Raw genomic sequence first — 17272 nt, forward strand, 5'->3', positions numbered from 1 at the left:
ATACATTCTTATGACCCTAACTCATTTGCATTTTATTTATCAAAAATCTATTTTTAAAAGTAAAGATAAAGGTTTCCTTTGTCTTGTTGAGCCTGACTCCAGGGGTGGTGCTCATCACCATTTCTTAGCTAAGGAAGCCAGCGTTGTCTGAAGACCCTTCTATGATCATGCAACCAGGATTCCACCAAAGTAGTACTTATTTATCTACTTGCATTTGCATGCTTTTGAACTGCTAAGTTAGCAGGTGTTGGAGCAAGTAATGAGAGATCATCCTTTTGTTTGGTGCTCGGATTTCAAACCTGGACTTTCAGCTATCCAGCTGACAAGCTCAGCATCACAAATAACACTATTCATAATGTAGCCAAAATAGTTTGTCTCAAATACTCCTTAAACAAACATTAAGATGAAATTAATCCACCCACTGTAAAATAATTCTATCAAATGGTTGCCTTGTTATAAAACATACAAATAAAGCTTATATATTATATGATATAAAATAATATCATCATTAATACAAGTATATGTTTTCCATTATTTTATATTTATAATAAAAAAGCCTGTTGTTTGGCAGATCTGTACATGGTTAGCACTTTCAATGTAAGTTGTTTGAATTCTTGCTCACCTTATTAAGAATCAGTTTGTTAAGGAATATTATCAGCCGGTCCCGTTCCAGTCTGTCAGTACACTATAAAAAATATACGGCTTATTTTTTAACAGAAAAAGCATGAAAATGTGTGATTAAACACTATCTCAGCTCCTTTAATGTAGGGATGTCAAACTCAATTTCATTGAGGGCTGCATCAGGGCTGGGGTTGATCTCAGGGGCGTGGCTGACTGGGTGAGCATGGCCAACTGGGTGGGCATGGCCAGTTTCACGCCACTCCCCATACTGCTGGCACAACCTTTCCTCTTTGCATTGGGTAGACCAGGACAGCACTGCAGGCCAGATCTGACCACGTGGGCTGGATCCAGCCTACGGACCTTGAGTTTGACACCTCTGCTTTAATGCATCATTAGCAACACACTTAAATATCATTATCTTGCAATCTCCAAAGACTGAAAATAATGAAAATACTATGACTTTTGGAAATAATAGCCTTGTTTCTACAACAAACACAATAAGGCAAGTCATCAACCCAATTAAAGCTTCTAATCAATGGTTAAAGCAATCACAATATCACACCAGTTAAAGCAAATATCATTTCCTGGAAAACACATAGCTCTGCTTATTTCCTCCAGTACATATCTAGTATCCCATGAATTCTTTTTCCTAGAGAGCATGTACAAAGTTTCACAGTATGGCCACTAATCAGCTAGATTCTCATTGTTCTAGCAGTCAGTCAATAGAGTGGTTTGGCCATTCCAGGCAATTTATGGGAGGTATGCTACCAAGTCTTTGGAACAAATTGTCATGGGAGGGATTTTTCAGCTGTTTTTCTTCCCATTCGTTTGTTTATTTGAAGGAGAATGCAGTATAGGTAAACTGATTATATTTAGGATTTCTTATAGCACAACTGCCTGCAAGGAATCAATTAACTCTATGCATGACCGTTTAAGATAAAATAAATGTTAATTAATTTAGTCTAGTGACACTTCTTTGGTAAATCCCACAGTACATAAATCTTACTAATCCAAATAAGGTTGTGGGAACAGGGATACTGAGAACAGTAATGACAAAGCACATATATAAAGAGTTCCACAGAACCCTAACTATTAAAACCAGCAAATTCAAATGACAATGACAGTTCTTCCTACATACATATGCCTCTTTGCCTGCCTGCATGTGTCACATGTCATCCAAAAATGTGATGCCCCAAAACTAGATAATGTTGAAGTTGAAATATCTTTCAAGGGAGGGATTCAGAAAAATGTTATTATGATTATGGCAAAATCTACAAAATGTATTTTTCGACTTGGCTTTATTGACTACAATTCATGATTATCTAACGTATTTTAATGCCTTTGAAACACAGGAACAGATACTATAAAAACATCAGTTCTAGTAATGTCTATGCTAGAGGAATTCAGTAAATAATATTGATTTATATTCTCATGAAAAATATTCAAAGACAAATCTTAGCTGCTTGCTAGCCAAATTTGGAGAGAGACATTAATAAATTACATTTACTACCTACTTTTCAAAATTGTGCAATAATTTAGGAAATACTTACTCTTTCCAACATCCCTACAATGTATTTAGTATCACCAAATGGACCTATCTCCTCATAGCATCTACCATATACAATAGCCAGGGCTTGTAAGCAGAGACATTTCATATTTATTTTAGGAGTGAGCAGAAAACGATGATACAACTCATTGAAAAATTCATATCTGTCAAGAAAAAGGATAAAGAATGGTTTAAGACTTAGTCTTTACATCTTAAATGCAACTCTTAGTGTTAAGAAAATAACAACTTACGATTTTTTTATTGCTTCACTTTCCTCACTCTCATCTTCTTCTAAAAGCAATCTCAAATAATAATCCCCTATTTTAATTTCTTCTGACAAGCATTCATATTTCACCTTTTACAAAGAGAAAATAGAGAAGGTTCTAATACAATGTCTATGGATGAGAAATGAAATTAATATAAAATCTCAGAATTTTTTTGTACAAAATTGAGGTTGTTTGTAAGAAACATTCTCATATGTATGTATAAAAATATGCAAACCATAGGTAAAGACGAGAGTTCTAATTTATCAGGTATGCTCTTATGTCTTTTTTTTTTAAAGAGCAGCTTCCATGACTTTCTTTAAACTATACCAGAGGGTACTCTGATCTCAAGAGGCAGACAATTTCTAATAAGTGAGGAAGCAACAGAGAAGCTTTACTTTTTGGACCCTGTACATCACTTACGATGGAAAGAATCTGAATCATAATCATAGTGTATCAGCAGAAGCCACTGGACAATTCCATAGATAACCAGGACTGGGGCATATGGGGCTTAACTTGATAGGCTAAATTTTCTTACTTTTATAATACTCCCAATGATTATAATTCAAATAGGATTTTTTTTAAATAGAAAGAGCTCTGATTTATATCTATGTAAATAATTTTAATCAGAATTTTATGTACTAATAGTTTAGAAATGGCAAGATGTTTAGATACAAAATAATCTAAGTTTCTAATTTCATGGGATAAATATCAGATGAAGACATACTTCAAATTCATGGTGATTCCAGGAAATGACATTGGTGCTGCCAAGTTCTCTGTCAATCTGAAATGCCCGCATTTCAGTCTCTAAGGAATCTCTTAATTCTTCCCTTGTTTTGAAATTCCAGATCAAATTGGATCTAGCGTGATCTTGGAGAAATCTATGCAAACAGTGTAAGAAACAGATTTTAAATGATAATTTTAAAAAATGATAAAGAGGCACAACATTTCTTTCTGAATTTACCGGTAATAAAAGAGATCCCAGTTGGCTTGTATTTTTATCCTTTGCCTTCGTTTCCTCAGTATTACTGGCTTCTGATTGAGGTTCTACAAAATAAAGTCAATCAAATTATGTCCAGAAAATAACTGAACATACAGTGAAATGAGTTCATACATTTCATGGAAATACAAAGCTTTCCTTTTTTGAAAAGTAGAAGCTTTCTCAAAAATAATAGGTACATTTCCCCCCATCTAAAGCAGTAAGGCCATCATATCAATATGGATCAATTTTATTAAAATTAAGAAACGAGGCAAATATGGCCTCAATTATTTCTGTTTTGCACTACAGACAGCCTTGATTTACAACCTGTTTGTTTAATGATAGTTTAAACCAACAATGGCCTTAGCAAAAGTGACATCTTTGAAGTTACGCTTGTCACACACTCCCCAGTCATGTGATCACAATTCAGATGTTTATCCCAAAGGTGCTTTTTCAGAAGGCAACTGTACTTTCTTGTTTTGTCTTTTGAAGACTTTCGCTTCTCATCCATGAAGCTTCTTCAGCTCTGAAAGGACAGTGGGGAATGGAAGGATTTATATTCCTTGCAGGAAGCTGGTAATCTACATCCTTTTAGAGGGTCGTTGAAGCACTTGAAGGTTTATCTGTGTCTTTAGGATCACCTGAGTAGTGTTACTGGTTCCTGTAGTCTGCAATCCAAGAAGCTTCTTCAGCTTCTATAGATGAGAAGTGAAATATCTTCAAAAGAAAAAACAAAAAGTCCAGTTGCCTCCTGAAAAAGCACCTTTGAGACAACCATGACCTGAATGACTGAAAATCTCTACAGACTTTTAGCTATACAGTTTGGGATGAACAACCCTTGAATGATGTGGGAGTAGGAATGGATTTCCAAAGGAAAAGATTGCAAACTACAGGAACCAGGAGCACTACCTAAGTGACCCTGAAGACATAGATAAACTTCCAAGTGCTTCAACGACCCTCTAAAAGGATGCAAATGACCAGCTGTCTGAAAGGAATATAAATCCTTCCATTCCTCATTGTCCTGTCAGAGCTGAAAAAACTTTTTGGATGAGAAGTAAAACGTCTTCAAAATAAAAAAAACAAGAAAGCCCAGTTGCCTCCTGAAAAAGCACCTTTGGGACAACCATGATCTGGATGACTGAGAATCTCTACAGACTTTTAGCAATTCAGATGCTTGGAAACCAGATCCCATTAACAATGGTTGTAATATCTGGCAGTCATGAGATCACAATCTGTAACCTTCCCAGCTACCTTCTGACAAGCAACATCAGTTGAGGAAACCAGATTCATTTACAACTGTTTGATTCACTTAATGAGTCCATGCTTCACTTAACAACCACATTTATTTGCTTAATGGCCAAAGTAAAAATGGTTGCAAAATTGGGTCTGATCATGTGATGATTTGCTTTATGATCACATCAACTTACAAAGGAAGCTCTGATCCCAGTTGTAGTCTGTACCTATAGCTTCTTTTTCATTTTTATGGACTCTTAACAATTCACTGCAAAGTATGGTATAAAACCACTTAACTATGTTGTTACATGATGTGTGAGAAAGCAACTTCTTTACAATGTTTATGAAAATAACTTGAAATATAAGGCAATCAATTTGGAGAAGAATACCAAAATAGAAATGTTAGCAATGAAAACTTCTATATTTTTATAGAGCTGAAACATCAATAATAAGCCAAACTTAACTATTAAGCAATAGTTTTAATCAATTTTATACAATACACTAAGCTAATTCAAGGCAGTTTGCAGAAAAGAATAAAGACTCACCATATTGTTTCTATCCTGGTTGTATTTGGGAAATAAAAGAAAAACAAAATTTATGTTTAACAGAAATGCCTCTCAAAGGTTTTAATATTTTAGAACAACCTCCTACAAATAAGGTATTTGTATATAATAGCAGTATGGGCTGAGAACCTTAGATCACACCCCCAACTTCTACTAACCATACTGCTAGTGGGAGGGGATGTTCAAGTAATAGAAAACATTACCATTGGAAACTGTAATGTCATTTAATGACAAAAAAGAGCCTAGAACCTTATGTGTGGCCACAATTGAAATTACATAATATATGTTAGTTATATTCGTAATTTCATAAATTGATGTATCTAGTACTCTGAACCAAATGGATAATAAGACTACTTACAATGCGTCTATCTATTTCTATTATGTCAACATCAAACATCATATATTTAGTACATTAATCCATACTGAAGTTAGTTTGTTTTTGGATTAGTATCTTGTACAACTTCCTCTTCAGAAAAAACTGTGGTTTACTTACAGACTATTCAGCCAAAACATAAATCACATTATGGCTAAGAACAGAGTGTAAATCAGATCACAACCATGTAACATAAAAACCCATAAACAATTATATGCAGTAAACAGGTACATAAATATATAAGTAAGCAGAAGAATGGAAGGAAAGCAAATTCTAAGACAAATTTGTCATACAGAGATATTTTCATACACCTAAATATATTAACTACTCAAATTATACAGGTGTTCCCTTAAACTTATATTTCACCTTTATAAACAGCAGTTATCTTAAATACCAATTTCCCAAATATTAGGCTTGATTAGGCATCATCTTTAATAGAAAAAACTATCTTCAATTTTTCTGTAGATAAGAATATATTGATAATACATTCAAAATGAACACAACCAAGCACATCTAGAGAAACAACTGAAACGGAAAGAAATCATATTAACATGAACAAAAAATAATAGTATTATACCTCTTTTTGTGCTATTCCCATTTTGTCTCGCCAGTGCATCAAAACCAAATCCACCTTTTCTTTAGCAAATTTTTCAACCCCTTTAGCAGCTTTTCCTGCAAGTCGTTGCCATTCTGGCACTTTATTAGGCTTCCCATACTGATCCTATAGAGAAAGTTCATCAATCACCAAAATTAATTTATAGAAATCAATTATCCACAGAAATAATGAAAATTGAACTAAATCATTTTTACCTTCACTTAAAGCCGTGATATTTTAAATCAGGTATACAGTAAAACAATTAAAGAGGAACATTTCATACTTACATTTGCAATTTTTAAGTTATCCCTAATATGCATCCGGTCCCAGTCCTTTTCTGGAACAGGGTCATTACTGTCCAAGTAAGCAAGTAAACCTGATGGCTAAAGCCACATACATACAAATGATGAACAAAAAGCATCAAATGCAATTACATTACTTATCAAAACTTATAATTAATTCAAGATTTGTTATAATTTTCTACAAATTTAAGCATCAATTACTATTTGATACCCATAATATACATCTTTATTTTATTCAACTATTATTTGTAATCAGATGTTTTAGTGCCATTTTATTAAGTTATCTCATTTTCCATGCATCACAGAGTCATCACTACCACAAAATGTTTTTCCATAGGTAGGGATTTCCATGTGTATATATCTTACATTCTCTAAAAACATTTCAACATTATCAATACTCATATGATCTGCTGTTGCTGGGGCGATTTTATTTTATTATATTAATTTATTTGATCCTTTTTCATTATTTTGTTGTTTTAAATTATGTTTTATATCCTGTAAGCTGCCTTGAGTCGCTATGTGCAAATAGGCGACAAAATAAATGCAACAAATAAAATAAAATAAATAAATAGAGCTACTAGAAATGGTCAAGAATAAAAAAGCTATATGGGGCTTAGTTATGCCTAATTATGCCTTGGTTATGCTACCATTTTTTTTTGTTTTTGTTTTTTAAAAACCCATCTATGAGAATTCTCAAAGTTTAAAAGATTGGGCAAACAGTAGGGGCATAGGTCTCATGTTTGAGAAATAAATTATAAAATTCTTTTGGAAAAAGCTCTGCTACTAAATCCACATTCATAATACAATTCAGAGGCATCTTTCAAACTGAAAACTATTTCTGCTCTGCCTAACATGAATTTTGTTGAAACATGGAAAAGCTTCTGTTAGTGCAGCGGTTCTCAAATAGTGGGGCGCCCCCCCTGGGGGGGGCGCGAGGCTCCGTAAAGGGGGGCGCGAAGGCTCCCTTTCTATCTGGGTGCAACGGCGGCGGCGTGGGCGAGGCATAATATATCCCGCCTGGAAGTGGCAGCACTTCGGACTGTGGATTTTCATTGGAGCCGCGGGCTGGAGCTGTGCAAGAAGCCTGCTCGGGCGGGGGTGGGAGGGAGGGAAGCATGGCTGTCCCAGGCTTCCCTCCCTCTCCCCCCCACCAGCCCAAGCAGACTTTTTGCACAGCTCCAGCCCGCGGCTCTGATGAGTCTCTGAGCAGTCCCCAGCGCTGCCACTTCAAGCCGGGATATATTCTGCCATGCCCTCGGCGGCGTCTTTATGCAGGTAGCTCGCCTCCCCGCCAGCAGCTCCACCGCCAGCATTCCGTCTGGAAGCGGAAGCGCAACAGCCGCTGTTGGGGAAGGGACAAAGGGGCGGCGGTCGCCCGATCTTGCCACCGCCACCCCTTCGCCCCTGGTAACGGCGACTGTTGTGCTGCTGCTTCCAGCTGGGATGCTGGAGGAGCTGCTGGCAGGGAGGGAGGGAAGAAAGGGAGGAGGGAGTAAGGATAGACAAGCAAGAGGGAAAGAGGAAAGAAGGCAAGCAGGCAGGAAGGAGGCAGAAGGAAGGAGGGAAGAATGGAACTGGAAGGGAGGCAGGGAAGGAGGGAGGGAGAAAGGAAGGATAGGAGGATAGGGAAAGAGGAAAGAAGGCAGGCAGGCAGGGGGAAAGAGGAAGGAGGGAACTGGAAGGGAGGCAGGAAGGAAGGGAAGGAGGAAGGGAGGGTGGAAGGAAGGATAGACAAGCAAGAGGGAAAGAGGAAAGAAGGCAAGCAGGCAGGAAGGAGGCAGAAGGAAGGAGGGAAGAATGGAACTGGAAGGGAGGCAGGGAAGGAGGGAGGGAGAAAGGAAGGATAGGAGGATAGGGAAAGAGGAAAGAAGGCAGGCAGGCAGGGGGAAAGAGGAAGGAGGGAACTGGAAGGGAGGCAGGAAGGAAGGGAAGGAGGAAGGGAGGGTGGAAGGAAGGATAGACAAGTAAGAGGGAAAGAGGAAAGAAAGCATGTGACTACGGTGGGAGACGAGGAAAGACCGGTGTGCTATGTTATGCAGAGGTGTACTTATAACAATTTTATAGACAAATTATACTATTTACAGTCGCGCGGGGGGGGGGGGCGCGAAATGTTTTCTTCTTCCTAGGGGGGGCATGACAGAAAATAATTGAGAAGCACTGTGTTAGTGCAATGATTTGCTATTTGAAAATCTACAGTTATAGTACTGCAGAAGTGTTTGTTCATATGTAAGATATCTTCTAGGCTGGGTGTCAGCAACCTGCATCTACAGAAATGCATTGGGGGTCTTTCATCCCTCTGCTATGGCTCCCTGTCGTGGCAGAGGGATGAAAGAGCTGTCACACTGTCGCAGCAGTGGTGATGGCCAGAACCTTAGTGCAGGTACTACCGTGTTTCCTCGAAAATACAACCTGTCCTGAAACTAAAGCCTTGCCACATTTTTCGCGTGGGCAAAAATATAAGCCCACCCCCAAAAATAAGCCCCCTGGACAACCCCTCCTCCGGCTAGGCAGAGCACCGCTCACCAACCTAGCAGTGTCCCGAAGGCGCCTAGCCACGGGAACGAGGTGGGGGCAAAGGCGCTTGCGTTGCTTGGTGCTTTCGGGGTACCGCTAGGTCGGTCAGCGGTGCTGTGCCCAGCTGAAGAGGGAGGGTTGCTGGGCAGCTGCTCTCTTGTGAGCAGACTCCCAAAGAGCCAGGCACAGCCTCAGGGTCGAATGGCTGTGTTGCGCTGTCGCAGCAGCAATGCAGCAGCCATGAGGTTACCAAGCTTGCGAGCAGCCACTCGGCAACCCCCCTTTCCAGGCAGGTACAGCGCCGCTGACCAACCTAGCAGTACCCGGAAGGCACCAAGCAACACGAGCACCTGTTTGCCGCCCTTCGCCTCCTGTGGTTTGGTGTCTTCGGAATGCCCCTAGGTGAGTGAATGGGGCTCTGCATGGCTGGAGAGGAGGGTTGCGCAGTGGTTTTTCCGCTCCCTGCTCACGCGAAAGGCACCTCCGCTGCTGCCCGCCGCTTGGGATTTTTTTGAAAGCACAGAGGATGGATGCCGCTCTGGGAGTACACTCTATTGTACGATCTGCAGCCCACAAACATAGAGCGTATTCCCAGAGCGGCATCCGTCCTCTGTGCTTTAAAAAAAAAAACAGGCAGCGGGCGGTGCCAGCAGCGGAGATGCCCTTTGTGCGAGTGGGGAGCGGAAAAGACGCTGCGCAACCCTCCTCTCCAGCCATGCAGAGCCCCATTCACTCATCTCGGGGCATTCTGAAGGCACCGAGCCGTGGGAGGCGGAGGGCGGCGAACAGGCGCTTGCGTTGCTTGGTACTGCTAGGTCGGTCCACGGCGCTGTACCCGGCTGGAAAGGGGGGTTGCCAGGCGGCTGCTCGCGAGATTGGTCACCTCATGGCTGCTGTATTGCTGCTGTGATAGCGCAACACAGCCATTCGACCCTGAGGCTGGGCCCAGCTCTTCAGGAACCCAGTCGCAAGGGAGCAGCCACCCAGCAACCCAAAAATAATAACCCCTCCCTTTTAATAAGCCCTAGGCCATATTTCGTGGCCTGTCGCATTTTCGGGGAAACACAGTAAGCGTCCATAAACTTGCTGAAACATCAGTCCACCTTCATTGTGGTACATTTGCTGTTGCTGCCTCCATGGTCTGCCCACTACTCTTGCAGCACCTTGCGCAGCACAGTGAAATTTAGCACAATTGCTTCACAATTGGGGAGTTTGGCCCCCCTCTTCCTGGACCCCATTACAACACGGAGCCACAATGCAATCCTGCGTCATTGTGAATCGCTCTTGCCTCCCGGATGTGAGTTGCTTTTCCTGCAAACCCACCAGTATTGTACTGTCCCACCTTTACCAATCTAAAAATATGTAACAAAAGTTTCTACTAGAATACTTTTCATAAAGCTGTTTAAAATGTCTATTGCTGAGAAACAGCTGAAGCGTCATAAATAAAAAAGCTTTCTCGAGAAACATTTTCACTTACCAAGATACGTTTCAGTAAGTTCAAAGCAGTTGTATTTTCAGCTGTCCAAAGACCCACTAGATGTCTACTCAGCTGTCTAAGAATTAAAGTGGAAAAACATTTTATTAGAAAAAAATGAAGTTCAAAGACAACAGTCTTCCAACAGTACTATTACTCAGTAACTATTCAGAATCTTCAATTATCTTCCAAATTAAAACTGCTGTGTAAATTACCTCATTCTAAAGCCTTGTGATTCAGTAAACATTGTATTTTAAAAAACCCAATCAATGTTAAAAGGCAACTTACTACCATTACACATTACAACAACTTTCAATCTATCAACTTCCAAAATGATGTTTCAAGTGTTTTACGAGAAATAAAAATAGGACAGGTATTTGGCAGGATGATTAAGTCCCCAGTTTAAAAGAATGCAGCTTCTGTGAACTCTGTATGTAAGTTAAATTGTAGTAGTAGTAGAAATTGTTTAATTTAATAAGAAGATAATACTACTGATAGTGATATCAACATAAAGGAAGAACAACCCCAAGCCAAAAAGAAAGGAAGATAGATCACTGTGGGAAATTACTACCAAAGGCAAGTACCAATTGAAAAACAATCCAGACAGTATAGGTGGTCTTCAATTTACAACAATTCATTTTGTGACCTTTAGAAGTTACAATGATGCTGAAAAAGTGACGTGACCATTTTTCATCCTTACAACCATTGCAGAATCCCCATGGCCACGTGATCAAATGCAGACACTTGGCAACTGGCATGTATTTATGACAGGATCATGTGATCATATTTTACAACATTCTTATAAGCAAAGTCAATGGTGAACCCAGATTCACTTAACACAGTATTATTAACTTAACAAGTGCTGTGATTTCCTTAACCATGGCAAAAAAGATAAATTGGGGTAAAATTCATTTAGTATCTTGCTTAACAACAGAAATTTTGGGCTCAATTGTGTTTGCAAGTTGAGGACTGTATTCAATACTGTAGTAGAAATAATTATAATCATTTAATGTAATGATTAACTGCTAAAACTAGGAGGGTATAAATACTAATCCTCTCTCAAATTCAGAAACTGGCTAGGTGATATTGCTCACTCCCAATCCAAGCTACATGATAGGTTGTTTCTGTGGAGAATATAGGAAGCATTATAGATACTGTCTTGAGTTGTATAAAATAAAGGTGAGGTATAAATCAAACAAACAACTGGGAAGAAACAGCAGAGTATTGAATGCATATTCTTTCAGCATATAGTTCTTCTGCAGCAATCAGTTTCAGTATAAAAGACAAAGATCACTGCACCAAAGGCCTTAGAGCCGTGATGGCGAACCTATGGCACACTTGTCACAGGTGGCATGAAGAGCCATTTCTTAGGGCACGCAAAGTGTTGCCCTGTCAGCTCCAGCATGTGCGCGCGTGCTGGCCAGCTAATTTCAGCTTTCATTTTTGGTTGTTTTTCGCCTTCTGGAGGCTTAATACAATACAATAATACAATAGTAGAGTTGGAAGGGACCTTGGAGGTCTTCTAGTCCAACCCCCTGCCTAGGCAGGAAACCCTATACCGTTTCAGACAGATGGCTATCCAACATCTTTTTAAAGACTTCCAGTGTTGGGGCATTCACAACTTCTGGAGGCAAGCTGTTCCACTGATTAATTGTTCTGTCAGGAAATTTCTCCTCAGTTCTAAGTTGCTTCTCTCCTTGATTAGTTTCCACCCATTGCTTCTTGTTCTACCCTCAGGTGCCTTGGAGAATAGTTTGACTCCCTCTTCTTTGTGGCAACCCCTGAGATATTGTGGCAACCCCTGAGATATTCAGCTTCCCTGAAACTGACTTCCAGTTTGTTAATTGGGCTGTTTTTCTCTTGTCGGAGGGCGAAAAACGGCCCAACATGCAAATCGGAAAATGGGCCAGTCGGCCGGGGGGGGGCCAGGGGATGCTGTTTTTGCCCTCCTCAGGCTCCTAGAAATTATCTGGAGCATGGGGAGAGTGAAAAACGGGTCCACCATGCCATCGCGTGCCAAAAGCAGGGAGTGGGGGTGGTTGGTGGTGTCATGCGCGCATGTGCAGGGGGAGGGCACATAGAATTATGGTGTGGGCACACATGTACATGACCACCCCCCATGCTCCCCGCACTTTTGGCACGCAATGGTAAAAAGGTTAGCCATCACTGTCTTAGAGCATTTAAACAGGTAATTTAAGTCTGGACTCACCTATTGGTACGCATCCTTTGATCTGTGCTTATAGTAAACATAGCGCTATGCAAGTGGCGAGGTAAGGCACCTTCACTGAGAGCAAGTTCTTGCATTTTAGTTGCTATTTCTTTATCTCCCTCCTTTGGGAAAAATTGAATAAAATTTAAAAAACAATTATTTTGCAGTTTTTAGAACTAGAAGTAACTACCTGCACATATAACACTGTTAATATTAAAAGCTAATTGCTCATATCAATACTTTGTTATTATTTCTTCTGTGACAAGAAGCATTTGAAGCAAATCTGAATGTAACTGGTATAATTATTTCATCTTTAAAAATATAAAAGTAGCCTTGGAAAAAGGAATACTTTTATCATCATACTGAAGTTTACAAAATAATTCAAGACATTTCCTGAAATATAGTAAGACCATAAAGGGTAATGTTATTTGTTGCAATGCCTAATTGATTCCATTAATATTGTGTATTTATATTTTCACAAATATTGCCATACAAAGGTTTTAACAGCTGAAATTCACCTGTAGTCAAAAACGTCCCTATAAGAAAAAAATAGCAATATAAAGAATTATAATTATCATGGAAGAAAATATTTCAGAAAATTCATCATATTTCTTCATATGTTTATTTTATACAAGTTATTTACCACTCAAATGTACCCTGTTTTTTTAAATAAAACTTTTAAAACAAGCCTTACTTCTATTATTGCCTTCATAACCAGTCCAGCTCCTTTCACAATGGCCATGGAAGGATGCTGTGAAAATAATGCATAAGACAGCAATATAGCAGAGATATAGTGAATTGTTAAATCTAAAACTATGAGGGGTATGTGTGTGACTGTCATTAAGTGATAAACAGTTTTATAGGACTGCAATTGAGAGCCTTCAAGTTCTATAGCAGATCAGCTCCTATTTAATTTAGATTCCAAGGGCTTAACAATCCCAGTGTGGCAAAATCATATTATGGTATATAATCAGTGGTGGGTTCCTGCTGGATCGCACCGGATCGCGCGCGCTCCCTTTCAGCGCTCCACCTGGCTCGCACGCTCCCTTTCAGCGCTCCACCTGGCTCGCACGCTCCCTTTCAGCGCTACACCTGGCTCGCGCGCTCCCTTCCGGCGCTAAAGCCGGAAGTACAGTCTTGCCCCGCCCCTGGCGAAGCAACGACGCCTGCCTGCGCTCCACCAGCTCGGCTGGGAACGGAGATGTTTCCTCAGCGGAGCGGAGCGCCTGAAAAGACTTTTCAGGCGCCCCGCTCCGCTGAGGAAACATCTCCGTTCCCAGCCGAGCTGGTGGAGCGCAGGCAGGCGTCGTTGCTTCGCCAGGGCCGGGCAAAACTGTACTTCCGGCTTTAGCGCCGGAAGGGAGCGCGCGAGCCAGGTGTAGCGCTGAAAGGGAGCGCGCGAGCCAGGTGTAGCGCTGGAAGGGAGCGCGCGAGCCAGGTGGAGCGCTGAAAGGGAGCGCGCGCGATCCGGTGCGATCCGGCAGGAACCCACCACTGTATATAATATATCATATTATATCATATTAGTTGTTCTTAAAACCGGTTACCTTCTTCAGACTTGATTGTTGATAGGAAAAGTTGTATTATTTATTTATACAACCATTTGAGTGGCCTGCTCTTATAAATCTGGACAGGATGGACTGCTTTAAATAATGAGAAATTATTTTTCTATGTTTAACATGAAATATTTACAAGGATATGTTGAGTCATGGAATAAAGAATAGATGACATTTTCTTGTGTCAATTTTAAATTATTTCATAGCAAATTGGGATGGGGAGAGTAAATCCATTAAAAAACCAGAAATTGTGGATCCACATAGGAGATGGATACAAGAATGATCAATGCTGGAAAGGGAAATCTACCCGATTTTCAGCAAGAAATCAGATTTTTATATTTTCTTTAAAATATAATGCAAATATATGTAAGTTATACATTCCATTTACAATATTATTTTCCCTCTTTACAATATTCATTCTGAAGCATTAATTAGTTAATTTATAAGGTTGTCAATCTCACCAGGTGATTCTGGTCAGAGAACAAAGTTTTAAAATTAGAAATAATTAAAATAACACAAACACAAAAGTACATCACAGCCAAAAATTAACTGCAAAACATCTCTCTTACATACTTGGGGCCCCAAGCACTGAGCAGAGAGCCAGTTCTTTATGGATTCACAAAAACCCAGCAAGGTCAGGGCCATTCTGATCTCCAGAAAGAAAAGATTACTTAAGGGAGATGCTATAGAAGAAAAGATACATGTAGGCCCCGCTGACCGGCATGACCAGTCAGGATCTGAAGAATGCTACGTTGAGCAGATTGGAGAGGGAGAAACAACTGGGAAGAGAGAGACACTCCCTCAAATAACCCAGCCCCAAGTCATAAAGTTACATGATATTAACACCTTTGCATGCATACTTTTCTTTGTTAGTTTGATATAATCAAATTAAAAAGTTCAATTCATATAAAAATGTACAATTAACAAAGGGAACAAAATTAAATGATTTCTGAATTGTTCCTTAACACCATATTAACCTGAAAGAGCTTGAAGAGGGTTCTTCCATTAGATGCAACCATCTCTAATAACATATCAAACTGCTGCCCTTCTGTTGTTTCACTATAAGGAGCACAAAGTGCAAAAGTAAGGAAGTCCAGAAGCGAACTAATAACTAGGGCACCTGTTCCATATTCCTAGAAATGAAAAATGTATTCATTTAAAAAGATTTTACAGAAAAAAGTCAAATACTCATGAACTATTTTTTTTTTACTTCAAAGGAAGATGAGCTGAATATAAGACTATCACTTTAACTCCAAAGGAACAGCAGGCAGAATAAAACTACCGCTTCTGATTCTGGAAATTTCTCTCTTTCCAATAAAACTTTTGTAGGCATAAGCTGCATGCATATGTAACTGCAAAAACACATTCCAATGAGGCAGCACAGGTCATTAAAAAGAATAAATAAACTTATTAAAATTGTCTGTGAAACGAAATTACTTCATTTATACTGTTAAATTATGTCCAATTTTTATGCACAAGCTATTGTCCTTGCTGGACATAATTTATGTTCAAAAAGGATTAAAGTCCATAGGATATTATGGTTAATTTTCAAAAAAATATCACAAAATAATCTGCAGTGATTGCAGTCACTTCTTTGTTTTCAACAACTATATTCACCTTACGCTATACAACCACAGTACTAGGTGATATCTCATTAGGTATTTGATTTCAATTACCTCAGAATTTTTAAAAAACAGACAAGTAAGCTTTTCAGATAGGCACATTTCTAATGCTGAACATATACTGTTGGTATGCTCAGAAAATAACAATAGGGAAGTTTATCTAGTCACAAAATGGTTGTATTAACAGATATTAATTAGAAAACACATTTTAGCAGAAGTGTATTCAGAGGGGATAAGGTGGGAACCCCTAAAACAAATCTTGAAGTCACACATCAATTTATTTATAAGATACTTCAGCCTGGATAACACCAAAACAGTTTATGATTACATATGCAGTTATTCAATAAAATTAAGTAAGAAGTTGAATTCTTGTATGCACATCTCTCTCAGAACAATTTATGCTAGCTGTTTTTACTTAGTAATATGCTAGCTTATTATTTTTTAATTTAGATAGCATTTAAAATATAAAGTCATACAGAACAAAGGGCTACCCAAAAGAAGAGTTTATAGATTCTTGATGCTTATGGACACTACACAATTTACTTATAATCTGATTTTTCAAATATAACTGCAGACATAATTGTAACACAATAGAACCATAAAATCAATATGTAGCATCTTGCCCCTTCTAAAAATTAACTGAAACTCTTCAAATTTCTGAGCTATCTAATTAAAGAGACCTTTTACTGCATATCTCATACACATAATTTCTAAATATTTGAGTGATGTAAAACACTGACCACATGGGAATTAAATTTCTCCAACAAGTTTTCCAAGAATTTCTTTGAAGAAAGAAGTGATGCCTTGTTTAACTGTTCTTGCCTCAAGTCATAGTCATCATGCATAGGCTATGGATAAAAATATATCATTACTATAAAGCTATAATTATGTGAATTATAATATAAAAATGATAAAAATGGAAACATATCAAGTCTCTAATAATTTTATAAAACAAATATAATATTGAAATGATGTAATACAGGCATGAATCCATCTTGCATAGCAATTTTAATTTAAAATCTTTCCATTACAATTAGCACAAGATGTCAGTGAAGTCATTTAAAAACAATGCCAACTTCCTGAAATTCCTTTAGTTTTTTTCTTCCTAGCTGGGTCCACAAAAAGAAACCCTCGGCTTAATTGAAAAAAGCAAATACTTCTTTTCTTAAAATTACCCCCTTTGTAGGTTAAATCATAATGATCTAAGTAGTTTCTCCAAAGTCCATCCATACTGACTTGAACATCTATTAATTTTATATGAATTACATGTAAAGGAAATTAAATTGGTAAAAGCTATTTAAATCGTGTATTAGATTGTCCAGATGAAACAATACAATTGAATCCAGTTCAGCATTTTATAAACCCCTTCATTTTAAGAATCACTGCCTCTAAATTTGATCACAAATATTCTACTATACATAA

At 38.7% G+C, this 17272-nt stretch overlaps 1 protein-coding gene across 2 annotated transcripts in view; it reads right to left on the reverse strand.

Moving 5' to 3' along the window:
• The window catches only part of DNAJC13 (DnaJ heat shock protein family (Hsp40) member C13), a 111519-nt gene that overhangs the window by 61668 nt on the left and 32579 nt on the right, over positions 1–17272 (reverse strand). For both annotated transcript variants that reach the window (XR_014176804.1, XM_081971066.1), the window contains exons 14-26: positions 16591–16698; positions 15206–15361; positions 13367–13423; positions 12673–12794; positions 10467–10542; positions 6461–6556; positions 6156–6299; positions 5188–5202; positions 3395–3477; positions 3158–3311; positions 2419–2522; positions 2172–2331; positions 623–685 (exon numbers count right to left, since the gene is read on the reverse strand). Coding sequence is in view for 1 of the 2 variants with exons in the window: in XM_081971066.1 (XP_081827192.1) it covers positions 623–685; positions 2172–2331; positions 2419–2522; positions 3158–3311; positions 3395–3477; positions 5188–5202; positions 6156–6299; positions 6461–6556; positions 10467–10542; positions 12673–12794; positions 13367–13423; positions 15206–15361; positions 16591–16698 (1338 nt within the window). In the remaining variant the exon portion in view is untranslated. The remainder of the gene's footprint in view (positions 1–622; positions 686–2171; positions 2332–2418; positions 2523–3157; positions 3312–3394; positions 3478–5187; positions 5203–6155; positions 6300–6460; positions 6557–10466; positions 10543–12672; positions 12795–13366; positions 13424–15205; positions 15362–16590; positions 16699–17272) is intronic.

The sequence above is a fragment of the Natrix helvetica genome (genome assembly GCF_964273705.1).
Source record: "Natrix helvetica genome assembly, chromosome: Z".
NCBI lineage: Eukaryota > Metazoa > Chordata > Lepidosauria > Squamata > Natricidae > Natrix > Natrix helvetica.